Here is a 27,017-nt window from a genome sequence, read left to right as displayed (position 1 = left end):
GAACAGAGCTTTCCAAAAGTTCTTTATAGGACTCTTGGACAACGTATATTTTCCCAAATGGACGTGCTACAAAAGCGATCGAAAGGGAAAGGCACTTTTTCTTCTAAATTGTTGCCTTTAACAATTTCACCAATTCTCGTGAACGATTTTCATGGGCCTGCTTATTAAAAATAAAAGATCGGGGCTGAAACCAATCGGAGGATTAGACAAAGCTACCTCCCCTCTGAGAACACCTAATGTGGCCGAATATAAAAAAGGTGGCTTCCAGAGTTGGATTTCTTTTAATTAGCAGGTGAGTAAAAAGACGTTCTAGACAGAACGAATGCTGTCCCAGCACAAGGACACCGTCCGGGGCGCACCATTCAGGGAGCCTGATCCGGTTTGAACTGGGGCCACTGGCTCCTGCACGGAGCCTGCTCTTAGAACACACCAGAAGGCTGAGGACTCTAGTGGGGCCTCTTGCGTGCACACACACAGTCTGATTTTGCCTTGTTCCCGGCCCGTGTGGACAGTGCCACGGCTCCAGCTCCGGAGCCGGGGTGGTCACTCCTCCGACCTGTACTCCCGGCCCTGGTGCTGCATCTTGGAAAGGACGCGCTCGTAAAACAGCAGGTAAGCGCTGGAGGACAGCACCTCCTGCAGGCTCGCCTTGCGGACGGTGTCATCGGAGATCCACAGCCACTGGTTGCTGGTGGAGAGAGGGTTCTTGGCCGAAGGTGGGGACCGTCGGTAAGTCACGAAGTGTCCTGAGTGCATGTCTCCATGGTGGACGACAACCGCCATCAGCCGGAAGAGGTACGTGGAGGAACTGAATGGGAGGAACGGATGCCAGTGGTTTACCGACAGGAAAAAGGGTTCCGGGCAAAAACAAAAAGAATCCTAGATGTTCAGTGACGGGGGACTGATTCGATGGCACATCCGTACGAGTGATTACTACACAGCCACGACAATAGGGACTGATACTTACTGGCATGGGAAGATGCCCATTCCGTGAGTGTATGTACCCTGTGTGTAAGCACACGTACAACTTTAGAGCAGAAGGCTTTAGGGATTTAACTGCTGATCTCTACGTGGTATCCTGAGAAATTTGAAATCTCCTTCTTCATACTCTACATACATTCACACGTGTATACACAGAAGACATATATTTAAATTCTACGTACTTTTAGAATTCTTATTTTTAAAGTGATTTCCGTTTTGGACGAAAACAGGAATGCGTAATAGTGAAATCACACCTTAAGATGAAAGAAAAATGTCCATCCACATTGGCATTCATTTCTGTGCTAAGCTAATTTTGGAAACCAAGAGAAACAGCAGCGACAACGGATGAAGAATGTGCCCCTGAAGAGTGGCTCACCTGTAGTCAGGAACAACTGGGAGGGGGAAGGGCATTGGGGCTGGCAGGGTAGGCAATAAAGATGGGGAGCAGGCGCCATTCATAAAAATTTGTGTTTTCGGACCCCCTGGCTGATTCAAAACTGCAAGAGAAAAAGGCCCAAGGCAATTACAAGTCGCAGTAGCTGTGGGTAAACAAAACATGGCTTCGATTACCTTGAGCTTAACTCCCCAGCAATGCTACAAAGAAAGAAAACCAAGTATTTCATTTTGTGTGATGTTGATTGCTAAAGTGTCCTTTTTGTCCTTGACTGTTTAATCCCAAGTAGAAAACGTGTGTCTAGCTCCTGGTCTGCTGTTCACTTTGAGAGCTCTGTGAACCTTAAAGCCTCCTATCCCTGATCCCTGTTTGCTAAAGACGCGCCAGAGTTAAGCTGTAGCTAATTTACTGACATTTCGACAAAGCCAAGCTTTCTCAACCTGGACACTACCGACACGTGGGCCGGATAATTCTTGGTTGTGGCGGGGGCTGTCCTGCGTGTGGCAGGATGTTTCTTGGCACCCCTGGCCTCTATCCACCAGATGCCAGTAACACCTGTCTCCCATTTGTGGCAACCAAAAACGCTACCAGCTACTGCCCAAAGTCTCCTGGGGGACAAAATTCCCTGGTGAGAACCACCCATCTAAACATTCTCTCTTCTTTAGTTGCCAGCTTCTAAAGAATACCAACGTGTAACAGCGTTAATAAATGTTTATGGATGCAGGTAAAATAATGAAGGAGATGCTGATGTCTTTTTTCCTTTCATGGGTCATTTTTGGGGGCCTGTAAGTACCAAGTCAGTCACTGTGGGTCATATGGTGGCCATAGCCAGCATGCTGTGACGACTGGCAGACCTGCACCCCGCCCCCTGCTCCCCCCAGGAAAGGAAGAACCCAGAGTGAGGCAGCCCTTGATTTAAAACAGAAGCTAAGGGGCGCCTGGGTGGCTCAGTCGGTTGGGCATTCGACTTCGGCTCAGGTCATGATCTTGCGGCTTGTGGGTTTGAGCCCCACGTCGGGCTCAGTGCTGACAGCTCAGAGCCTGGAGCCTGCTTCGGATTCTGTGTCTCCCTCTCTCTCTGCCTCTCCCCCTGCTCAAGCTCTGTCTCTCTCAAAAATAAACATTAAGAAAAAAATTTTTCAAACAGCGGCTAAGACTGAGCCCTCTTCCCACTACAGCTGCTTCTGACGTTCATCTATTGATCAACTGAGAAAAGGCAAAATACAGTCTCCCTGTGAATGATGTCCTGCCAGGCCACACAACTATGGACGCAAGAAAGAATAAAAGCAGTAAAGGACGCTGAGTCAGGAGCATCTGGGGTGCGGGGAAGACAGCCGTCTGGCTTGACTGGGAGCAAATGTGGGGGCTGAGTGTGGGCTCAGAGCCCTTAGAGTCTATGGGTTTTCCCCATCTATTTAATTCTAAAGAGCTCAATGTGTTAGATAAGATAGCTTTTAAAAACTGCCCAACACTGGGGCAGCTGCGTAGCTCAGTCGGTTAAGTTCCCAGCTCTTGATTTCCACCCGGGTCATGATTCATAGTTTCATGAGTTCAAGCCCGCGTGAGCTCTGTGCTGAGGATGTGGGGCCCACTCGGGATTCTCTGTCTCTCTCCCTGCCCCTCCCCCACATGCATTCTGTCTCTCTCAAAGTAAAACAAATTTAAAAACCTGCCCTTCACTACCTCTGGTTCTCTCCCAATGGACTAACACTTGCCCTCCAACCAGTCATTTCGCCTCCTGGGGCCTCCGATTTTCCCCTCAGCGGGGCTGAGGGTCCCAAGAGCTACCTGCGGTACTGGGGCCCGACTCCATTATTCATCTCTGGTGAGGACAGCAGTGGAACTAGATCAATAAGGAATTCAGTAACGAAGAAGTCAGTGATCATTAGCCAGGACCCTCCCTCCCCGCGTCACCCGTATAAACGAGATGACCATACTGGGGGAAAAAATTCACTGGACTGCTCAGAGCCAACGAGCATTCAGTCAAAAGACCAGAAGGCGATGTTAAGGTTGTCTTCCCAAATTTTTTCAACTACGATTTATCGTTTTTAAAACCATACATCTCATTACTATGGATGTTTGACCTCTTTTAAAGGGATCTTCCCCCTCATACTCCCAGTGCTGCCGTTCTCAGGTATTTAAGCCACCACCGGACAAGCTCCCTCGCAGTATAAGGGTCCCAGAAGGCGGTGACACCAAATCCCTTTTCTCTGTGCCGCACGTCCCGTGTGTCGGCTCCTGGGGCACGCACCTGATCTGGGGGCAGCCGGCCCGTCCTGCAGGTCGAGTGAGGGCCCCGCGCTCTCGCCGGGCTTAGGGCTGTGCTGCCCGGGTCTGTGCCCCAGGAGGTGGTACTTGTAGATGTCCATCATCAGGAACTCATTGAACTGCACGTGCTCATGGCGCTTCAGGGGCGTGCCGTGGCTGGACCAGCTCAGCCGCTGCAGGTGGATGCACAGACACTGAGGGAGCTGCGGGCGAGAGAAACCGAGGCAGCAGGCTGTCGGGGGCGGGACACGGCGGGTCCCTGAGAGCTAGGCCGACAAGGTGTGTGGCGTGGGCTCACCTTCCCTAGTTTCAGCTGCTTGACAAAGGTGGTCCTCTGGTGTTCCACCTTCTCCCCATCCAACGTCCCTTTGGCTTCAATCTGAAATGAAAGAAACCTCTCCGCAGAATTTCTTGTAACGCAACATCTGCGGCAAACCGCAGGGGCCGACCGGTGTTCCGCCTGGATTCAGCTGGCTCCCGACTTTGACCTGCTGAAGGAGCTCAGCCCCCCAGTTAATCGTGACCTGTTGTCAGTTTTAGTCGTCAAGTGACAGAGGGGGCAAGAGAAGTGAGGCAGCAACGCTAGAACTCTGATGTGGGCACGTCGCCTGTTCTGTGTCTTCAAAAATTCTGCTCCACACAGTTCCTCTTCTTCAGAGGATGAAACACAAATGCTTATGGGAGTCGGGCAGGGCAGGTAAGCGTCAGTACAGCAGGGCGTAAGACAAGGGGGCTGGGGGGGGGGGGGGCGGCATACGTCCTGTCTCAAAGCACAGCAGAGTCTTCCTGTAAACATTCTGTGGATGAAGTAAAACTCATCCAGAAAAGAGGTTTGGTCCATGGGCTACTGATTTCCCAGCCAAGTTACGTGACTGTGGCTAAAACGACCATCCGGGCATAGTCAGAAGAGCTCGCTGTGAGAGGCGCTCTATCAGGACACACAGGCCTAGGGGGTGACACTGGGGCTTAGGCGCATACCTGCGTACAGTTGTCACATACGACGTCCCGCACTGATTCTGATGAGATAAAGTGGTGAAGGCAGTGGTCCAGGGTCAGTGGATGCCCCTGAAGCACCAGAAAACAAAATTCACGATTACAACTTAAAAGAGAGCTATACTGAAACTCTTAACGGATGGCAGTGTGATCCCAGAGCTTTATTTGCTTTTATGGCCAATAAAGCTTCACAGATACTACTGGACATTCCCTGAGCAAAGTGGAGCTCAAGGCACCCTAGGCCTGCTCCTACGAGCTATTACGTAACATTGTAGAAACTTAAGGACTTCTACACTGTTTTAGATATCTTTGCATTTGAGAGTAACACGTGTATGTACACTCAAAAAAGCCAAAATTCCTGCAGCCAGAGAAAAACCATCCACTTTCTTCTCCCCCCACATCGGGCCATGGTACCACACGCGACAACTAAGACAGGTTCAGCCAACCAAGCGTCTGAGTAACGCACAGCACCTCAGCTACACAAAATGCCTCAAAGCCCTTTCAGACTTAAATGTCTCCAAGATAGACCCCAAATAAACCATCGCTCAATACGTACCCATGTGGCAGCTGGAATACTCAGTGAAAGGCTATCGAAGGTATCGAATCGAACGGGACTCTGAAACAAACAGTGCAGAAAATCCAGAAAGGATGCAGGTTCAAGTCAAAGCTTTACAGATGGGAAGACACATGCCTATGCAACAGTTTAATATTTAGATGCCCAACATTTCCATAATGGAACACAGTGTACTTACCCAGAAGCAAATTCTAGGACAAACAACCTTGTCAACGTAACGGGCACAGTAATACCGAAGCACAGCTTGTGAGGTAACTACAGAACATGCCTGACCCAGCAATGTAGGGATTTTATCCTCAGGAAATAACCCTGGACAAAACTACAAGGATGTTCATCACGGCATCATTTAAATCGGCACAATGTGAATAACTGAAGTTTCTAGGGAATGATTAAATAAATTACATCATGTCCACATTAAAAACAGTATAGAAGAATCGTATGCGTAATCAGAAAGATGTGCCTGTTATGGTATTAGTTGCAAAAAACAAAAACAAAAACAAAAAACCAGATGATAAAATAGGGTAAGAGTTCCTGCTTTTGGTGATGACAGAGTAGCGTGGCTAGAGTAGCTGTCCTGAGATAACGCATATAAATTCTGGACCAAAACAAAACACGGCAACTGGAGAGCTACCGTCAACGCTTGGGAAAACAGGAACTCCGTGGGGAGATTTCCACTGTGTGACTTGTTGCCCGGGGGTGCTCCCCAGTCTCGCAGTTCAGTGTTGAGTGGAAAAAAGCAGCAGTCTTACAGGATGGAGGTATCAGAGGACTGAGTTCAGGGCTGGTAAAGAGGCTGGAGGAAATCCCAGAAAGAGGACAGCCACAGAGAGGAGGAACCCCCAGATCAATGTATAAACCCTGCCCAATTCCAAGGCAGGCACACGCCCGTGTGCACACCCACACCAGACATGCGGGCAAACTCCAGGGGCCTGGCAAAAAGCAGAAGCTAGAAGCTGAAAACACTCAGCAGAGATTTTGCTGCCCGATGTGGGGAAGACAGTTGGGCTTTGAGCTCAGCCAAGTTAACTGTACGCCAGAAGAGAATTCATTTTTTAGAGAAACGTAACAGAATCCAAAGTCTCTACTACGATGTTAATTAATATGCAATAAGAAATGACTAGACATACACTACGAAGAAAGAAGAAAATGTGAGCCATGGTGAAGGACCCTACGGATTGACCTGGATACTGAAATGAGCACAAGGACCTTAGCGAGAACTATGACAAACATATTCAAGGACACAAAGGAGAGAGTAATTTAGTCCTGGTGGAGGACAAACGGGCAGTCTCGGTAGATATCCAGCAACTATGAAGAACTAAAAAGAAATTATACAACCAAGAGCACAGTAACCAAAATGAAAACTCTGCTGGACAAGCACACAAATGGCGACGGCGAGGAGTCTGTGAACTTGAAGACAAGTAAACAGAAATTATCCAATCTAAAGGACATGGAGGAGAGAGGCTGAAGAAAAGCGAACCTAGCCTCAGTGAGCTGTGGAACAGTACCACGCGAACCAACAAGCAGAGAAAGGGGCATAAAATCTGGGGGGAAATTAATGGCAAAAAATATGTACAAGTTTGGTGAAAGACGTGTACAGATACATGAAATTCAGCAAATTCCAAGCAAATACAAAGAAAACCACACCTGGGCACAGCATGGACAAACTGCTGAAACTCAAAAATAAAGAGAAAACCTTGTAAGCAGGCAGAGAAAAAAAAATGACACTGTACCTACAGGAGAACGGTATGAATCATGCCGACTGTGCATTAGAAAAACTGGAGGCCAGAAGACCACAGAACAATGCCTTCAAAGTGGTGAACTGCAAGGAAACAAGGCATGCGTGGGGGCCGCCCCTTCCAGTTTGGAGGTGGGGGCGGCAGGAGAGAGAATGGAGGGTGGAATTCGCGCTAAGAGATTGGGCCCTGGCTCTGCCAGTCTGTGAGGCTGGGGCACGGCTCATGTCCTCAGGGGGCTCTGACTGGCAGGGTGGAGGGCATTCGGTGGGGAAGACGGGTGGGAGCTCAAATAGCAGCCTACGATGGCTCGGCTCCGCCCCCCAAGGGATGATGTCACTCCCGTGAATCCACTTCCGGGCCTATCTTTCTGCTTCAGTGGCTTACTCAGTTGTTCTTTGCCTGATGCTCAAGTGTATGCTTCAAACACCACAGGTGGCCGTGGCGGGATCAGAAGGGGCGGGCAGGAAGAGTGGGGAGCAAGGAGAGAGAAGGAGGACTCTGTTATCTAGAATAATTACTGGAAATTCACCAGCTACAGCCCAAGGTAAAGCTGTGAGGTTCCTTCTGTCCCTGTTAGGTTGCTCAAGAAGTGATGCGTTTTTTTTTTTTCTTTTTTAATGTGTATTTATTTTTGAGAGAGAGTGCAGGAGAGGGGCAGAGAGAGAAGGGACAGAAGATCCGAAGCAGGCTCCGCGCTGACAGCAGTGAGCCTGATGCGGGGCTGGAACCCATGAGCTGTGAGATCATGACCTGAGCTGAAATTGGACGCTCAACCTACTGAGCCACCCAGGCACCCCAGTAATGCGCTCTTCGGAGCTCATCAGCAAGGCACAGAGAGACGCCACAGTAACGCCTCCTTGAAGGCCTTTCTTCCCCTACAACTCTTCACCTAGACCTTCCCCTTTTCCCTTCCTTTTCCTGGCATTGTAAAACAGCAAGTCAACTGTGGGAGGTATCTGGACACAAGGGTTTTCCTGCACCGTAAGCGGATGCGAAGCAATCCTTCGTGCCCTGCCCGGCTGGTCTTCCCTTCCACAGACTGAGATGACTTTGTGGTCATCCATGTCCTAATGAGACACCATGGCTGGAAACAGACGTGCCGAATTAGTTCCGTCAAAAAAGCAAACAAATCAAATCAAACCAAACCACAACAACAGCAACCCCAAATCTGTATCTAACAAAACTATTCTCAAAAAGAAAAAAAAAAAGGCAAAATGGAAGCCTTTTCATGTAAATGAAAACTAAATAAACTTGTTGCCAATAACCTAAGAAATGTTAAAGGAATCTTTTTAGGCTGAAGGGGAAAAACATCCAATGGACTTGCGTCTACAGAAAGGACCAAAGAACACTGAGAATGGTAAATAGAAAACATTTCTTCAAAAACGTCTTTTAAACACATAAAGTGCTTAAAGCAAAAATTATGACATTATCGTGGAGTTTATAATTTGTAGACGTAATATATATGACAAAAATACTACAGAAAAGGGGGTAATAGAACTCTACTTTTGTAAGTTTCCTGTATTTTACAGGGAGTATATTAACTCTGAATAGACCAGGATACATGAAAATTGCATGATGTAATCACACACACACACACACACACACACACACACACCCTCCCCATGTAAAAAAGTAGAGCTAAAAAGCCAATGGAGGAATTACAATGGAATACTCAGAAGTATTCAATTAACCCAAAGGAAGGCAGGAAAGGAAGCACAGAGGAACAAAAAAATTCTATGAGACAAACAGTAAACAAACGGTAAACTAACAGACTTAAGTCCAACCACATACTTACGTTTAAACATAAATGGACTAAGCACACTAATCAAAAGGCAAATTGTCAAACTGAACCCAATTATATGCTGTCTACAAAAGCTACACTTCAAATACAAGGCAAAAATTAGCTCAATAATAAGAGAATAGAGGGGCGCCTGGGTGGCTCAGTCGGTTGAGTGTCCAACTTCGGCTCAGGTCATGATCTCGAGGTCCGTGAGTTTGAGCCCCACATCGGGCTCTGTGCTGACAGCTCAGAGCCTGGAGCCTGCTTCAGATTCTGTGTCTCCCTCTCTCCACCCCTCCCCCACTCATGCTCTGTCTCTCTCTGTCAAAAATAACTAAACTTAAATAAGAGGATAGATAGATAGATAGATAGATAAATTAGAGAACAAAAAGAGATATCCTATAGAAACACTAGTTAGAAACTAATGGGACGCAACAGACTATTAAAACAAGGAGGCTTACCAAAGACATAGAAGGACATTTTATCAGGAAAGTAAGAGTCAACTCATCATAACAGCCCATATGTATACACCTAATAGCAAAGCCTCACAAGAAATTCTATGAAAATAAAACTAAAGAAAGAAAGAAAAACATGAGAATGCAAGCTGGTGCAGCCACTCTGGAAAACAGTATGGAGGTTCCTCAAAACACTAAAAACAGACCTACCCTATGACCCAGCAATTGCACTACTAGGTATTTACCCAAGGGATACAGGTGTGCTGTTTCGAAGGGACACATGCACCCCCATGTTTATAGCAGCGCTATCAACAATAGCCAAAGTATGGAAAGAGCCCAAATGTCCATCGAGGGATGAATGCATAAAGAAGATGTGGTATATATACACAATGGAGTATTCCTCGGCAATCAAAAGAATGAAATCTTGCCATTTGCAACTAGGTGGATGGAACTGGAGGGTATTATGCTAAGTGAAATTAGTCAGTCAGAGAAAGACAAAAATCATATGACTTCACTCATAGGAGGACTTTAAGAGACAAAAGAGATGAACATAAGGGAAGGGAAACAAAAATAATATAAAAACAGGGAGGGGGACAAAACAGAAGAGAATCATAAATATGGAGAACAAACAGAGGGTTACTGGAGGGAGGGGCGGGGGGGGGCGGATGGGCTAAACAGGTAAAGGGCATTAAGGAATCTACTCCTGAAATCATTGTTGCACTATATGCTAACTAATTTGGATGTAAATTAAAACAAGTAAAATTAAACAAAAGACAGTAAAAAGAAAGAAAGAAAGAAAGAAAGAAAGAAAGAAAGAAAGAAAGAAAGAAAGAAAGAAAAACAGATAATTCTAGCAAATAATTAAGGAAGAAACAATACCAAGCTTAACCAAAGTCCTTCAGGAAACAGGAGGAAGGAACACTTCCCAGCTTATTTTATGAGTATAGTATAATCCTCATAACAAAACCTGACAAAAGACATTACAAGAAACCGTAAGACCAATATTCCTCATGAACACAGACACTAATCTCCTTTAGATAATATTAGCAAACCAAACCCGGTAATATATGTAAAAGAATACATCACAATAAAGCGGGGTTAATTCTGGAAACACAAGGCTGGTTTAACATTAGAAAAATCAATCACTGCAACTCACCATATTAAGAGAATAAAAGAAAAACATGATGCTGAGTGAAAGAAGCTAGTCACAAAGGACCACATATGGTACGATTCCGTGTGTATGAATTGTCCAGAAGAGGCAAATCTATACAGACAGAAGTAGGTCAGTGGTCGCCAGGGGCTACAAGTGTGGGGGAGATGGAGAGAAACTGCTAATGGGTATGGGTGTTTTTGGCGGGGGTTGAAAATATCCTAAAATGGATCAAGGTGCTAATTACACAATTCTCCATTTTTGTATTGATGTCGGAAATTTTCCAAATAAAAAGTTATTTTAAAACATCAAAGCAAAAAAACAAAGACAAAAAAACCCCCAAGCGAGAGAATCTATCGTGCCTACCATCCGTAGGGACCCAGCCTTGAGACTCGAATTCCTGCCAATCCACAATGGGTCTGCCATCAGTGCAGAAAATGCCCCCGAGGGTCAAAGGACAGCTTGACACTGACTAAAGGGAGGCGGTCAGTCCACTCTGTGCGCAGAGCCCAGGCGATCACAAGCGCCATATACCAATGTCAGTCATTCTCCAGATGTTTCACGAATCTTAACTTGAAAGAAAACCATAGAAAATACCAAGTTCTGCTATTGTAATTACCTGGTGCTCACAGTGTTTGCAGACCATGTTGCTCGTAAGTCTTCCATGGAAGGGATGCTGGGATTTCCAGTGATTGGACGTGGGGTGAGGTGACCCTGGAACACAGAACACGTCTGGATATGCCACCTCCAGCCCCTTGGTACCAACCTCAAAATTCACCCTCCTTTTCAGTACGTGGTAGGAACTCTCCTCTTTAGAAAAAAATGTTCCTGGAAGGTAAACTGAAATAGCTTTCCTTACTGACTTCCATCAAAAAAAAAAAACAAAAAAAAAAAACAAAAACCCGTTCCCTTTCACAGGAGAATTGATACAGGTCCTTAAATGTGGTTTCCGTATAATGGGTACAGCCACATTTAAAAAAGGAATTTGTGTTGAATAATGGATTTTCACATTCACTTTAAAATGTTTGCGATGTCCAAAGATGGATACCACAAGGCAACATTCCAGAAAGTGAGATAAACGTCTGAAAGCCATCAGAATAAGCAAGTTCTGAAAAACCGGGACTTTTTTTGATAGGATGGGAGTTAGAGGAATAAAGAGCGTGGTGTGCTAGTCAGAAAACTCGCACCCTAGACTCAGGCAACCCTGGGCTGGGTCCCAGCTGTGTCACCTCATCTCTGTGAGCCTCGTTAAGATGCTGCAGCCACTGGCACCCAGTCTTGGGCTCAAAAGCTAATCGTTATTATTACTTACTGACGCACAAAGGAATCAGTTTGTCTTATTTTCCCCCCTCTTAAGTTTAGGTCTTAAGAAAGCAACTCCTTCTAAGGAGGACTGTGATCATTTGCTGAGGACATGACAGTTTCAGCTTTATTAAGTTCCTCGAGTGAGATCAAGGCAAGAAGGTAGAAAGAAAACCCTTGTCTGAGGTGGAAATAGGTCCGTTACTTTTGTTCGGAGCGGGAAACCAAGCAAGGCCCTGGTGTGAGGGGAACGATTCAAGATGGTCCGAACGAACAATGGAAAGCTGTTTCCAAAACACAAGCTCCTTTGCAAGTACGCACAGTTCGAGCTGGATTGGATGTCACCAGAAAAAAAAACCACAATTTTTCTTAAACAACAAATCATTGTCACATCTCAAAAGTACCCATCTTCCGTGTTACAGTTCAAGGGGAATGATTACCTCTCGTACGGCAGGTTATTTGTTTAGGAGTTATCTCTGGCTGCTGCTGTAGGGAAAAAAGAAGAATGAAAACAGACTGAAAACCCAGCCGCAATCCCTTCTACCACCCTCACGCTGCTCCTAAAGCTTACAAGCTCCTTTGCTCATGGCCCCACTTAAACCCGACTTTTAACAAGAGATCCTAAAAGCAGCCCTGGTGATCCTCTCTGGTTGGTGACTGTACCCAATCATCAAATGCAATCAAAACACGTTTCCTCTCTCTGGAATATTCCCTCCCATCCCTTTGCTAGTTAACTTTTACCAACTCCCTAATATCTATAGTGTTCTAGGGAAATGAGGATTCATTTAGCATTCCTATGGCTCCTTGTTCCCTAGATTAGATGGGGGGCAAGGGGGAAGAAATACCTTTTCTTCTCAAAGCCAATACAAATCGTAGTAATGAATCATTTTAAAGAGGCTTGGAACCCTAACCAAAGTCACCAATTGCAAAGTTTACAGCTTAAGACAATCCCCCAGCCCCACTCCCACTAGTAATTTTTATTGAGACTTTTTTTTTGACAGAGAGAGACGGAGTGTGCGCATGTGCACGCACGGAGGGAGGGGCAGAGGGAGAAAGAGCATCCCAAACAGGGCCCAAGCCCAGCACAGTGCCCGACGCGGGGCTCGGTCCCACAACCGTGAGATCATGACCTTAGCCGACACCAAGAGCCGGATGCTTAACCGACTGAGTCACCCAGGCGCCCCGAGACTTACTGTGGAGTTGAAAGTGGTGCAAAGATTACACTTGTGCTCCCTATACCTATTAAATATGCACGAACCACATACGCGTATTGAGAGGATCAATGACTTACCTCCAGGGAGTGCACATCAAACAAATGTGTGACCCGGGGCTGCCGGTCCCGCTCATCTTCCAAGGACGAGGTAATGACGTGGAATAACTCGTGGGCATCCTGTCACGGGGCAAAGCTGCCTCAGAGAGGCCCGAGGAGGCTGGGGCCGCATCAGAACCGCCCTGCGTGGACCACCAGGCACACCTGCAGCCACTGGGGCAGAATCTGCCCCCCACCTTCTCAAGGTTCAGCCCATCGACAGCTACCTCCCCGACACCTTCCCCGTAAAGGCCCTTCGACTAAGGGGCTCAAGGGGAGAGAGGAGGAAAGCAAGCTTGGGGCACAGGGCTGCCTTCACACCTGCCACCTCCCAGCCTGTCTCAGCTTTGTCAACATGGCCCTGACCTCCGCCCCGCCTACTTTTGTTGTGGTGGTGGTAAAACAAACACATCACATAAACGTTACGGCTTTAACCATTTTGAAGCGTACAGTTCCATAGGGTTAGGTACGTCCACACGTCATGTCACCGTCACCACGGCCCATTCTCCGAACCGTCCCAGCTTCCCCAACTGAAATTCTGTTCCAGTCAAATATCAACTCCCAGCCCCTTCCTCCCTGGGCCTGGACACCCACCATTCCACTCTCGGTCTCGCAAAATCTGGCCTCTCAGAAACTCACAGAAGGAATCACACAGTATTTGTCCTTCTGTGACCGGCTTGCTACACTCAGCACAATGTCCTCAAGGCCCGTCCACGCTATAGCCCGGCTCACAATTTCCTTCCTTGTTTCCCATCTCAGGCCTGTCCTTTGCACTCCGGCCTGAGCGGCCGGCCCACATCTTCACACAGGGCCCCTTCTCATCCTTCACGTTTCTGCCGGAAAGGCACCTGCGCAAGGAGACCCTCCCGCGGGGACTCTCCCCGACTCAGCCCCCTCCCCCCCCAGCCGGTGCAGCGGGTCCTCTACCCGAGACACAGCCCGAATCCCAGAGGACTCTGTCTCCCCTGCCCCAACCCTCTCTGCCTCCCCTGCCTCCGAGGCAGGCCATCCCCGGCCCGGACACCTGTTCTGGCCTCTCCACTTCCCTCTCTGCTCCCTCTGCCCGGCTCCGGTCCCTCGGGTACAGCACGTGCCGTTCACACATAAATCAGGTCACGGCGGGTGCCTATAAAGCCTCCAGTGGTTCCCCCACTGCACACCGAGTAGAAACGCCCCTCCGGCCCAGGGCACCGGGGGCCCGGCGCAACCCGCCCCCTGCCACCGTCCGAGCGCCCTCCCCTCCGCGGCTCTGCTGCCGCCGGCCCCAGCCACACCGACCTCCCTGTCCTTCCCAAACACCGCAGCCTCGAGGCTTTCGCCCCGCACCCAGGCTCTTCACAGGACTCACTTCGTTTCAGACTTCAGGTCCCAGCAAAAATCTCGGGTCTCCAGAAGAGTCTTCTCTACCTGAAGGAGTCCCCCCACTGCTCTTCTCTCCCCGCCAGCGCCAGGCCCCTGACACTCGCACGGTCACTGTCACATCGGCACGCTTATCTTGTGGTTAGCACATTTTGAAATGACCTCTTTACTGTCCACAGAAACCTGCAAGCCATGTTTGCCGCTAGAACCCCAGGCCCCGCACAAGCCCTGCCTGAGGCAGGCATTCGATAGGTATTTGTTGCAGGGGACGAACCACTGGATTCTACGCCTGAAATCATCATTGCGCTACATGCTAACTAACTTGGATGTAAACTTAAAAAAAAATAAATATTTGTTGCACGTATAAATGAAGCCCCTCCTAGGCTATGAATGGCCATGATGGAGAGTGATGGAGGTACAAAGCTAAAGGGCAAGGCCCTCGAAGGACGCACAACCCAGGGGTGGACGCGGCAGCCTGGCTATTTACCGAGTGACGCTGCTGCAGCCTGAAAGGGACCAGCTTTTCCAGGGCAGCTCACAGACAAGGCGTCTGGACCAACCCTTGAAGCTGGAGCAGGGGTTCGCCAGAGGGAAAAATCTCAAGACAAGATGCCGTCAGACCCAACCCTATCGTGTCTGTGAGCCACGGAGCTCCTCGGCCTCGAGGAAAGGAAGGTATCGCAGACGAGGGCGGGGCTTCGGCGGGCACTTTAGCACCAGCGGGGCTCCAGCCCTGGCTCTGCCACTCAGAGAGCCGTGTGACTTCGGGCAAGCCACCCTGCTCCTCCGAACCTCGGTGTACTCATCCGCAAGACGGGGACAGTGACCGTGAGTCCTGACGGGGCCGTTGTGAGGATTAAATCAGAGAACTCAACGGAGGCACAGTGGCCCAACACAGCTGCCACAGCCCTGGCTCTAGACCCTGAAGAGTGGTTGACGGTGCGAGTCTGCTGCTGACCGACTAGGTCAGTAAAGCGGAGATGCGGACAAGGCCCTGGGCCAGTAGCTCTGGCTGCCTCCAGAGGGCAAGAGGCTGGCGGCCAGCCATGCTTGCCTCTTTCCCGTGCACAGCGCAGGGCTCAGTGACTGCTACCTGCTGAAGCTGCTGGAAATACATCCAAGGAGTAACTGGGACTGCAGTCAAGGGTCCTTGACAGACAAGCACGACTTAGCAAAGGTATCCGATGTCCCTGGGACTACATCTCAGCCATTCTCTCGGGTTAGAGAGAGGAAAATGCAGCTAAATCGTGCCAGTTACCAGAGGAGGATTTAGTAAGAATTTCTAAATGGAGAAACATTTCAACATACAAGGGATTCGTCGAGATGCGTTGTAAGGAAGTAGAAAGAGCGTCAACACCCGGTTTACAAAGTAATGCCTGTGCAGCTTCAGACTGAACTGGAAACAGAGGTAGTCTTTAAAAACAAGGGGGGCTGGGAAGCCTTCCCCCCTCACTTTTCAGCGTTTTTAAACGCATTTCACTCCCGCCCCACCCTTGTGAGGACCCACGGCTGTCTCCCATTTCTCGGGTCTATTATCTGGATGGTGGAGGCAGAAGCCGCCCACGCAAAGCTGGTCCCGAGACCGTCCTGGAAAGGTAGCCAGGGAGGCCGTACCAGCACATCACCGGAAGCTAAACGCCCTGTCCCTACAACTTAACTCTCAGCTTCGGTCTCAGACTCACCGTGGGCAATAGCAGTGGTCTGAGGGGGTGGGGTGTGGTCAGGACCAAAAAAGGCAGTGACCCTGCAGTTGTGGGAAAGGGAGTACGAGTGGCTGGAAGAAGGCCCTGGGGGTGCATATGACAGCTGCTCAAGGTCTGGGGCTACTTCAATTCATCTAGCCTCTAAAAACGGATTTCTTTTTAAAAATGGGGGTGTGGTTCAAAAAAGCCCCTCTGAGCCCCAAAGGTAAAGCCACCCACCTCTCTCTGAAAGATCCAGGTGGCCCTGGTATCCAATGACGTGCAAAGTCACTCCAGAACAAAAAAGAGGTTGGCTCTTGGCAATGAGGTGTTCCTGCCCTATCCTGCTAACCTTTCCACCCAACGGGTAAGAAACAAACAAAACCCGCTGCATTTCTCCTCTGATCGCGAGAATGGGAACAGAACTTGCGATCTGGTCCCAGAATACTAAGGCAGGCTAGAATGCCACAGAAATGTACACTCAGGCCAGGCGAGCACAAGGTCGATACTGGCATTTTTTCTTCATGCCTTAGCAACGAGGCTACTTTTCAGCCGTCATCGCGAGCTCAGGCCCCAGCGCGTTAGTGGGCAGAATGGGAGGTTCACCTGTTCTTCAAATGAAGAGATCTGCCATCTGTACATTCTTAAGACATCCAACAAGCAGCTCGCATCTAAGACCTCATCGTCAGTAACTTCTTGGCAGGACAAAGCTGGAAACCAAAAAGGTGACGCCATTAGTAAATTCACTAGCCTAACAACAAGCCAGGAAACCTGTCCTGCACAACATATCAAAGCTAATTAAGCCTCTCGCTGTAAAATCCACCTTGAGTTATAGTTCTTTCATTATTCCTCTTTGTAGCCTCAACCAATGCACAGAGGGCTGTTAGGCACCGTGTATCTGCTGAAGGAATGTGATCTTTCATGAGGCTATAGCATTTAAATGAAGTAATTGATTTAGGCTATTTGAATTATCGTCATCGATATAAATTGTTGCGAGATTCCTCCTGAATGAAATGATTTTAACTCACAACTCTGAGGGCGGGAGGCCCCTCAAGACTTCATCTAGTCCAACCCACACTCAGTGCTTAACCCCCTCGCCCCACCCCACCCAACAGGACTCTCTCTGGGGCCACGGGGCCTCTGCTAGTATCTGTCTGCACTGGAGTTTCTGATCATCACGGGACAAGCTCTACGGGGCAGCATGAAAGGGTCTGCTGAGTAGTTCACTTTTCAGTCATATGTAAAACCAAGCCTAACAAACAAAAATGAACGTGTGACGGGCTCACGAGTCTATACTGTCATCACAGCTAGATCAAGGGTTGGCAAGCTGTTTCTGTAACGGGTCTGACGGTAGGCATTTTAGGCTCTGTGGGCTCTGCCGCGACTCCTCAACTCTGCTGCTGTGGCACCAAGGCAGCCAGACCGCAAGTAAGTGGGCATGGCTGTTTGAATAAAACTTTATTTGCAAAAACAGGCCGCGGAGCAGACCTGACCCACGGGCCAGAGTTTGAGGACTCCTGATCCTGACGGCCCCCTTCCATCGCATGCCTCGCCGGCCCAGCGCTGCTAGACAGAGTGTGGGACATAAAAATACAGGGGCCCGCCACCTCTGTGCAGTTTCCCGAGTTCAACTACCTCCAGACCGACTAAGCCAGCCTGTTGCTTCTCTTTAATTTGCAGTTGGTAAACTGGAGACAGTCCTTTGGACACTTCCGGCTCTGACTCAGGAGCCTGAACGTGGTGGGGACTTTGGCGGGGGGGGGGGGGGGGGGGGGGTGGGGGGTGGTGGGTAGCCTGTGGAGAAGCAGCAGCCCGTGGAGCCAGTGCTAAGTCCTGAGGCTCCTCTTAGCACTGAGGACCCTGGTATCACATCTTTACCCTCCAGAACAAAGGGCGCCCATTAGGACAGCAACCGAGCCTCCTTCTTCCTCTCACGCCCCTCAAGCAGCCTGTGTGGTAGCTTTTTTCCTCTCAAGGAAAATTTTAATGTCTCCTTTAGCCTAATGGTGCTTAAAATCCCACGAGGAGATTTAGCAATATCTACTAATTTTCATGTCCTATGATTCATGTCCTAGCAGTCTGACTTTCTCAGGATCTACTGCAGGCAAACACAGGCCCGTGTGCACTAGGGGCACGTACAAGACCATTCGCTGGGGCCCATCTATGACCACAAGGCACCGGAAGCCAACAGCTAAATAAACTGAGGTATCCTGACGTTCTGGATACTGCACAATTGTGAAAGTGAATGAGGTTTGCAAATCACATATCTGATAAGGGACTGATATCCAGAACGTGTTAAAAGCTCCCCAAACTCAACAACAACAAAAATACAGACGACCCAATTCAAAAATGGACAAGGGACTTGAGTAGACATTTATAAAAAAAAAAAAAAAAAACGATCAAAACAACTATACAAATGGCCACACAAAAACTTACGCGCAACATCGCTTATCAGTAGGGAAATGCAGATCAAAACCACAATGAGAAATCACTTCACGCCCATTATGGCTACTATCAAAAAGACAGACAATAACGAGCGTGAGCGAGGAGGTGGAGAACTGGAACCCTCTGCACACCTGTTGGTGTGAATGCAAACTGGTGCAGCTGCTCTGGAAAACGGTATAGTGGTTCCTCAAAAACATTAAACAGAGGGGCGCCTGGGTGGCGCAGTCGGTTGAGCGTCCGACTTCAGCCAGGTCACGATCTCACGGTCCGTCTCACGGTCCGTGAGTTCGAGCCCTGCGTCAGGCTCTGGGCTGATGGCTCAGAGCCTGGAGCCTGTTTCCGATTCTGTGTCTCCCTCTCTGTCTGTCCCTCCCCCGTTCATGCTCTGTCTCTCTCTGTCCCAAAAATAAATAAACGTTGAAAAAAAAAAAATTTAAAAAAAAAAAAAACATTAAACAGAATGACCATTTGGTGCAGCAATCCCACTTGGAGGTATACAACCAAAACAATAAAAAGCAGGGACACGAGTAGGTAGGTATCTGCACACCCGCGTTCACAGCAGCATCATTCACAAAAGCCAAAGGTGGAAACAACCCACACGTCCCTTGACTTATGAATGGATGAACAAAATGTGGTATGTACATACAATGGAGCATTATTCATATTTAGCCTTAAAAAGGAACAGAATTCTGACACCTGCTACCACACGGATGAACTTCAAGGACACTGTGCTGAGTGAAACAAGCCGGACACACAAGGACAAATATTCTATGACTCCACTTCTATGAGATACAGAGTCAAACTCAGAGACAGGGAGTAAAATAGTGGTTTCCAGGGTCTGGGGACAGAGGAGAATGGGAAGTCACTACCTAACGGATACAGAATTTCGATATGGGATGATGGAAAAGTTCTGGTGATGAAGACGGGTATGGTTGCAGAGCAATGTGAATGTACTCAGTGCCACATAAATGTGCACTTAAAAACGGTTAAGATGGTAAATTTTATGTTATGGGTATCTTGCCGCAATTTTTAAAAACTGGGCAACGGAGGGGCGCCTGGGTGGCTTAGTCTGTTAAACATCCGACTCTTGATTTTGGCTCAAGTCACGATCCTGCGGTTTGCAGGTTCGAGCCCCACCTCGACCTCCGCGCTGGCAGTGCAGTCTGCTTGGGATTCTCCCTTTCTGTCCCTCCCCTGCTCTTTCAAAAACATGAATAAATAAAAAAAATTTTTTTAGTTAAAAAAAACCCCAAAAACAAAAAACTGGGCAAGGGAAATGAGTAGGCAATTCACAGAAGACAGAACGCCAATAAACTCACAAAAGAGAAAAAAAATGAAGGAGGTAAAGCTATATGTAGGGACATGGACATTTCTCCAATATGTATTATATTATTTGCTTAGGAAAAAACATAAATGAGACAATATATAATTTTTGTGGGTACTTAAAAACATATTTCAATGCACAGAAAACAGCCTGGAAGGATACACTTATATTTTACTTTGTGAAGAAAGGAGGGGAACAGGATTGGGGCAGTGATAAAGGGAACTATGGCCTTATGTAATGGTTTAATTTTTTACAAGGAGAATTTGTTCATGCATTACTTGTATAATTAAAAATTACCTCTAAAAACCAAAATAAAAAGTCACTGAGAAGCAGACACAGAGAGGGGAGAACAGACTGAGGTGGAGTGGCCCTGCACAGCTCTGGCTCCCAGCACAGCATCACGCGTGTGAAAAGGGGAGACCGGAGGTCACGCTAGGACGGCTCCTGAACCTGCATCATACTGCCTGTAGGGACATTTCAGCTTTTCACTCTGGAATGGTATTTATTTTTAACAGGGTAGTAGAAGATTCTTTTAAATTTTTTTATTTGTGTTTATGTTTGAGAGAGACAGAAAGAGAGCGTGAGCGGGGGAGGAGCAGAGAGAGAGGGAGACACAGAATCCAAAGCAGGCTCCAGGCTCTGAGCTGTCAAAACAGAGCCCAACGTGGGGCTCAAACCCATGAACCGTGAGATCATGACCTGAGCCGAAGTGGGACGCTCAACCGACTGAGGCACCCAGGCACCCCTAGAAGAAATTATTTTCAAACTGCCTGTTATACAGAACAGTAGAACTCGCTTTCCGTGTCAGGCTGGGCTCGCCGGGGAAAACACCCCAGTGAAGCAACAATGAGCTGTTTTTTAAATCCATTTTCTTCCTGACTGTGAGAGTAAGCTATAGAAATATGGTTGTTTTGTTTTCTCTTAATGTTCCCAAACTGTCAATTGCACAAGACCAAAACGGCCTGTCCGGCCTTTATCTGTGGACATTTTTGCTTTGCTGAAGTCAAATTACATCGTATTTTGAACACTGCTCTTTTTAAACTCGGTATTATAGCCTATGCCTCTCCCAAATTAAAAAAACAATACAACACAACACTTTATAAAGATGATTCATAACAGCTACGTAATATTTCGTTGACTGCTTAATCATTCTACTGCTGGACATCGACATTTTCTACCCCCTGCCCTCCTTTGTAACAACGTGTTGGGAGATCTGTGTACATACAATAGCATTTCCCAAATCGTGTTCTGTGGAATGTCCTTGGGATGTTAACAGATGTTATGGGAGGAAAAACTCGTTCTACAGTCAAAAGAACTGGCCTAAAAATGAAGTTGGACTGGTGATTTCCTTTACCGATACACCCTTTACCAAGACTGTTATATATGTGACTTCCCAAGCTCGGGGTTGCTGTTCAGCCATTCCTAAACTGGCTTGCTCTCAGAATTCCATTTCAGGCGAGTGCAAATCACGGTCGGCAGAATTATTAGGTCAAATGGAACCGGGCATTTTGCAAGCTATCACTGTGTGGTTCCAAGCTGCTTTCCAGAAAGTCTGCCCTACGTTACACCACCACCAGCACATGTGAACACGTCACCCATCAGAACTGTGGATTGTTCAGTTTTTGCTGACAAGCAAAACGACGATAACCCCTCCAGTATGCTATTTATATTTCTCCGATGATGGCCACGTTGACTATTTGAGGGTCTGTTAGATAACACTGTGAACCTGCATACAATCTGTACTATTTCTTCTGCGAATTACCTTACCTCTTAGGCTAAGACACTTCTTTTCTTTAAACTTTAATAAACCAGAGTACTTCTCACCATCAAAATGCTTAAGTGGCAGTGGATGTGTTTTCTTCCCTAAAAAAGCTATTAATAAGCTGACGATAATTTAAAAATAAATGGCTACATCTTTAATTAAAAAAACAGCTGTTTGTATCTACTGGACCCTCCGTGTTTTGTTTGTTTGTTTTCTATAACGATCTGTACGATCTTTTTTCACACAAAGGCTATTAACCCTTTGCCTGTCACCTGGGCTGCTGCTTTCAAAACGCACACAATCCCCTTTAAATTCCCAGTTAGATACCTTTGAGGAGGTGCAACAAGGTTAAGGATAAATACTGGTGTGGGGGGGGCTCCTTCTGATCCCTGGTGTACTGGGTGGTAAACTCTTCCAGCCACTTGATGAAAGCGGGGCAGGCAGACAAGCCTTGCAGCAGGGAGTTCATGAAGCAGGTGTTCCCTAAGTTGACCAGCCCGGGCACCAGCCCTGAAAAAGTCGGGGGAAGAAGACAACAGCACATCACATGGGACCGGCTCTTTTTTTCTCTCCCATTTGGGAGCCAGAGTTTCTGCACTGTGGCCTGAGTTTAAAATCCCAATCTCACAAAGTCCATGCCCACTGACATCGGGGGCCAGGCATTCGATCCGCGCCGAGGCCCGGTCCTAGTGTGGCTCCTTCAGGAGACTGTAAGCGACAGAAGGAGGTCCCCTGTCACATGTTACATCTGAAGGCCGCCACGGTGTCTGGCACAGTTTGGTTTAAGCTGAGTGTACAAAAACACTTAGTAACAACATCTCTTTCGCCCCTTTTCTCCCTCCTTTGATAAGAAAGCAACGTTTCTCAGAACAGAAGAAAACAATTGTTCTTTTGTTGCTCCCCAGGACAATGATCTTGTTCTTAGAATCAGTTCGAAAGACACCACCATAGCAACTGTGATCAGTCTTTCTGCAAAGAGATCAACAAAACCTGACGTACTTCCCTCTTCTGCTGAAACCTTTTTAAGAAACTTTTCTTTAATGCAAAGTTCTCAAACTTTTGTGCACAAAAGAAGAGAGGATACGTAACGGACTCTAATTGGAACCACCCCCAGATTTAACAACGATCAACATTTTGTTCCACCTATCCCCTTTTTGGTTTGCTTGTTGTTGCTGACTTTTAATCAACACAGTGAGAGCAGCATTTACAAGAGGGGGTACTTTTTTAAGGAAAGAGAATTTTGTATTAAAGACACTAACTTGAAACGTTTACTCGTGACTAGCTGCTGGTCAGTGAACCCACAAACGCGTCACACAATGAGTCAGTTGTGGCACTGAACAACACGAGTACCACGTTAAGGAGAACAGCCACGTGAACTTTTTCATTACGGAGCACGTCTCAAACTCGAGACTGTAGAGGGGGTGAAACAGAAATCTTTTCACTACAGGGTCTAAAATAATGAGTCGTTAAAATGAACTTCTCTTTAAAAGAAAGTACTGTTCGGAAACCGAAGATACAAGAGAACAACAACAACAACAACAACAAAACCCTCCCTTTTTTGTACTGTTTTGGGACGGGAAGGGCTGGGGTCAAGTGCACAGACTAGGCTGCGATGACCTCATTCTTACCTTTTCTACGCTTCTTTCTTTCTGTAATGGGACCCCAAATCACATAGATCCCTGCGGCAAGGGCAGCAGCAAGTCCCCCTATAACACCCCAGTTCTTCATGACTTTATATCTAAAAAAGAAAATAGGCTTACACTCTTCCCTCATCATGGACACAATACGTATGACTATAGACACAGGTGCACAGAAATAACATTTCATCAAAATAACCCAACGGCCCACCAAACACCTCCCTTTCAAGTTGAAGTAATGATACTGTTAGGATTATGTCTTGAAAATCAGCACGTTCAGACGTCAGGATTTAAAACCGAAGTCAGAGCACAGAAGCCCCATCTCCCTCAGGGGGCATGCCAAGGTTCTCCCCTTACTCTGCCTCCCACGCTGCTGTCACACTGGCCACCTCAGGACCTTTGCACGGCTCCTCCCTCTGCCTAGAATGCTCCCGCTGCCGGATCACTGCATGGCTCTCTCTTACCTCCCCTTCATCTCTTTTTTTTTTTTTTTCTTTTTTTTTTTTTAATGTTTATTTATTTTTGAGAGACACAGGGTGCAAGCGGGGAAGGGGCAGAGAGAGAGGGAGACAGAATTCGAAACAGGGTCTAGGCTCTGAGCTGTCAGCACAGAGCCTGACACCGGGCTCACGTGGAGCCCTGAGATCATGATGTGGGGCTCGACTGAAGAGCCATGAGATCATGTCATCTGGGCCAAAGTGGGACACTTAGCCAACTGAGCCACCCAGGCGCCCCCCTCCCCTTCACTTCTAACCAACAATTAGAACCTGTACTCCTGGTTCCTTTTACCCAGTTCTGCTTTTTCTTTTTACCACCTTCTAATGTAACATTCACTCATTAACTAGGGCTATTGTCTGTCTCCCCTCCTGGAATGCAAGTCCCCGTGGGCAGAGATCTTTGTCTCTTTTACTCACTGGCATATCCCAAGTCTCTAGATCATGCCTGGCAACTAACAGGTTCCTAATAATATTTACTGAATGACTGGATACTGGAGACAACATATAGAAATACTAAATAGGGAAGGGGCATACTATATATAGCATAACCGATCTACTAAACATTTACTAAATTAAAAATTTTTTAATTTGAGGCTTGGCTTAAACACTGAAGTTATTTTACTACAAACGAAGACATTTCAGCAATTTAAAACACTGTTTTTATGCAAAGTTATGTATTTCCACCAAATAAGACAAACTATGTGTGTGTGTGTGTGTGTGTGTATACACATACATACAACATATACTGGTATATATGTGTTAGATATGTGTATATATGTGTGTGTAATATATTCTTATGCCAATATTTGGCTCCCGTGAACATTGTTTTGAGCTCAGCTCAGTCAACATTAACTCGATGAGGAGTCACTAGTGATATGAGTAACTCTGTCTCCAACAACCAACACCTCCCCCCTAAGGTCACAACTAATACGATACATAACTGATAACGGAATTCCAAATCAATCTTTGTTCTCCTAAGACAGAGTCCATAGAATATGCACAGAGCTGGGTTAGGAAAGGACAGGTGCATTAATCTGGCTCAATTCTGGTTTTTCTATTCCTCAGGGCGTCATTCCACTTTCGCAGCCTCGGTTCTGTTACCTGTGCAATGGGCACAATCACGAGATCCAGCTCATGGAATTCTCAGAATCAAACAAGCACTAATGCACAGGATGCAAAGTAAGGGCTCGGGGAGCCTGGGTGCCTCAGTCAGTTAAGCACCCAACTCTTGAGAGCAGCTCAGGTCGTGATCTCACGGTTGTGAGATCGAGCCCCGCGTCGGGACTCCATGCTGAGCGTCGTGGAGCCTGCTTGTGATTCTCTCACCTTCTGCCCCTCCCACGCTCACATGCTCTCTCTCAAAGTAAGTAAATATTAAAAAAAAAAAACCAGAGGGCTTAATAAACGTTAGCTGCTACAATTATTAAGTATTATAATCTCAATTTCATTTGTGAAAGCTATTCTTGAATTTCTTCGCGCACTACTGTGCCGACTTCCACACAACAGGTGCGTTAACGAAACTGCCCTGAAAGGTTAAAAAGAACCATCACTGAAAGCATAAAAAAAGTTTTTTTTAATGTTTATTGATTTTTGTGAGAGAGACTGAGCATGAGCAGAGGAGGGCAGAGAGAGAGACAGACACAGAATCCGAAGCAGGTTCCGGGCTCTGAGCTGTCAGCACAGAGCCCGACAGGGGGCTCGAACCCAGGAACGGTGAGATCATGACCACAGCCGAAGTCGGCCGCTCAACCGACTGAGCCACCCAGGCGCCCCTAACCAAACACCAATATTTAGGGGTGCATACTCTATGCCAGGCACTGTGATGATCTTATCCCATCCTCAGAACAATCCCACAGAGGTAGATTTTATTATCATCTCCATTTTCACGGATGAGGAAACCAAGAGACGAGCCAACTCCGTCAAAGTGAGAGAGGCCGCGGGGATCTGAGCGCATGCCCGCCCGTCAGGCTGCCGGGTCTGTGCTGGAAACCACAAACCTTGTGCGGGAACCTGAAGGACAGAGCGTCGAAGGGATGGGAGCGGGGGCTTGCCCAGGTCCTCCGCAGGGTATGGACAAAAACCCCAGCACATGGTGACTCCGGAAACCCCATTCCCCTGCAAAATGACAACCCGAGGAGAGTAGTGGGGTCTGGGAGTAAAAAGACCTGTCTTCTCCCCCAGCTCTACTGTGAGGTCAGCTGTAGGCAAAGCCGACTCGGGGCCTGTTTGCCACCTGCAGAATGGGGGCACTGGACAGGACGGCCGCTGAGGGCTCCCAGCCCTGGGAGCTCCCTAAACCTGCTCCAGTTCCAGAGGAAGGAAGCTGAGATGAGCGGCAGGTCTCAGTCATTTAGGGTCAGGAATGGGGGTGCAGCGCTCAGCTCTCAAGCCTGGAGCCTGTGGGAGGATGAGTAAGAGAAGGGAAATAGGGACCCTGACACGATTGGGGGACCCATACTATTGGGGTTCCTAGCAGGAATGGGAGACCATACCAGGACTGGAAGCCTTCACAGGTTAAGGGGTGCTGATCGGTTCAGGGACTCTTGCAAGATAGAGATTCACTAATAAGATTGAGAATCAGCGATCCCTGGCTTAACTAGGCGGTGAGGGGTGGGGGGCAACAGGAATAGGGGTACTGCCCAAATCGAGGAAGACCCGGGGTGCTTTGCAGGGCGTGAGAGCACCGTGGCAGGATTGGGGAGCGCCGGCAGACCAGGAACTGACATGGCTGGGGAGTCCGGAAGGACTGGGGGTGCCCTGAAAGGATTAAGGGGTCCTGGGAGGCCTGCGAGGCCCTGAGAGGTCTGAGGGGCACTGGCAGAATTCGGGGCTTTGACGAGCCCGAGGGTGTCTGAAGTTCTGGAGACAAGGACAGGATTGGAGGAGGCAGTGGCGGGCGGGGATGGGAGGGCAGGGCGCTGAGAGAATTTGGGGCGCTAGCAGAACTGGGGAGGGCTGACAGAACTGCGTTGCCGAACAACTGGAGGCCCTGGAGGCCCATCCCCCGTCCCGCCTCGGGGCCTGGGTCTCCTACCAAGCCCGACGCAGAAACCTCCAGAATGCTCGCTCCGGCCCCGGGGACCCTGCCAGGGCCGTGAAAAGGCCGCCACAGGCCCAGGCTGGGGACCCTGGCCCCGGCCTCTCCGGCCGCCCCCTCCCCGCCCCCCCCCCAGGCTCACCTGACGGCCGCCCCGGTCCGCAGGAAGCGCTGGATGGCCCTGTCGGCCGCGGTCATCGCCGCCTGGGCCCGGGAGCTCAGCATCGCGGCCGCGCGGGAGACCCGCCGCCGCGCCCCCCGCCGCCACCACCTCGCTGGACTGAGGGCTCCGAAGGCTCCCGAGGCGGCGGAACCCGCGGCCACAGTCCCAG

General features: G+C 48.2%; 1 protein-coding gene across 3 annotated transcripts; it reads right to left on the bottom strand.

Moving 5' to 3' along the window:
- Positions 1-262: 262 nt before the first annotated feature.
- USP30 (ubiquitin specific peptidase 30) lies at positions 263-27,017 on the bottom strand. Of its 3 annotated transcripts, none has more exons than XM_019467204.2 (13): positions 26,828-27,017; positions 23,143-23,252; positions 21,842-22,024; positions 16,590-16,693; positions 12,925-13,023; positions 12,074-12,119; positions 10,951-11,045; positions 5,193-5,252; positions 4,622-4,708; positions 3,942-4,022; positions 3,627-3,816; positions 1,358-1,478; positions 263-808 (listed from the first exon to the last, which is right to left on the bottom strand). In XM_019467204.2, the coding sequence occupies exons 1-13, from the start codon at positions 26,908-26,910 to the stop codon at positions 544-546; spliced, it is 1,524 nt and encodes a 507-aa protein (XP_019322749.1). In that variant the 5' UTR covers positions 26,911-27,017; the 3' UTR covers positions 263-543. The 3 variants fall into 3 exon arrangements, with proteins under 3 accessions (XP_019322749.1, XP_019322747.1, XP_019322746.1); XM_019467202.2 differs by having other exon boundaries at positions 3,627-3,846; positions 12,074-12,116; XM_019467201.2 differs by having other exon boundaries at positions 3,627-3,846; positions 26,828-27,015.

Source organism: Panthera pardus, unplaced genomic scaffold, assembly GCF_024362965.1.
Source record: "Panthera pardus isolate Hobbes unplaced genomic scaffold, ASM2436296v1 HiC_scaffold_15, whole genome shotgun sequence".
Lineage (NCBI taxonomy): Eukaryota > Metazoa > Chordata > Mammalia > Carnivora > Felidae > Panthera > Panthera pardus.
Note: the sequence above shows the minus strand (reverse complement) of the source record. Positions and strands in the feature narration are given on the sequence as shown.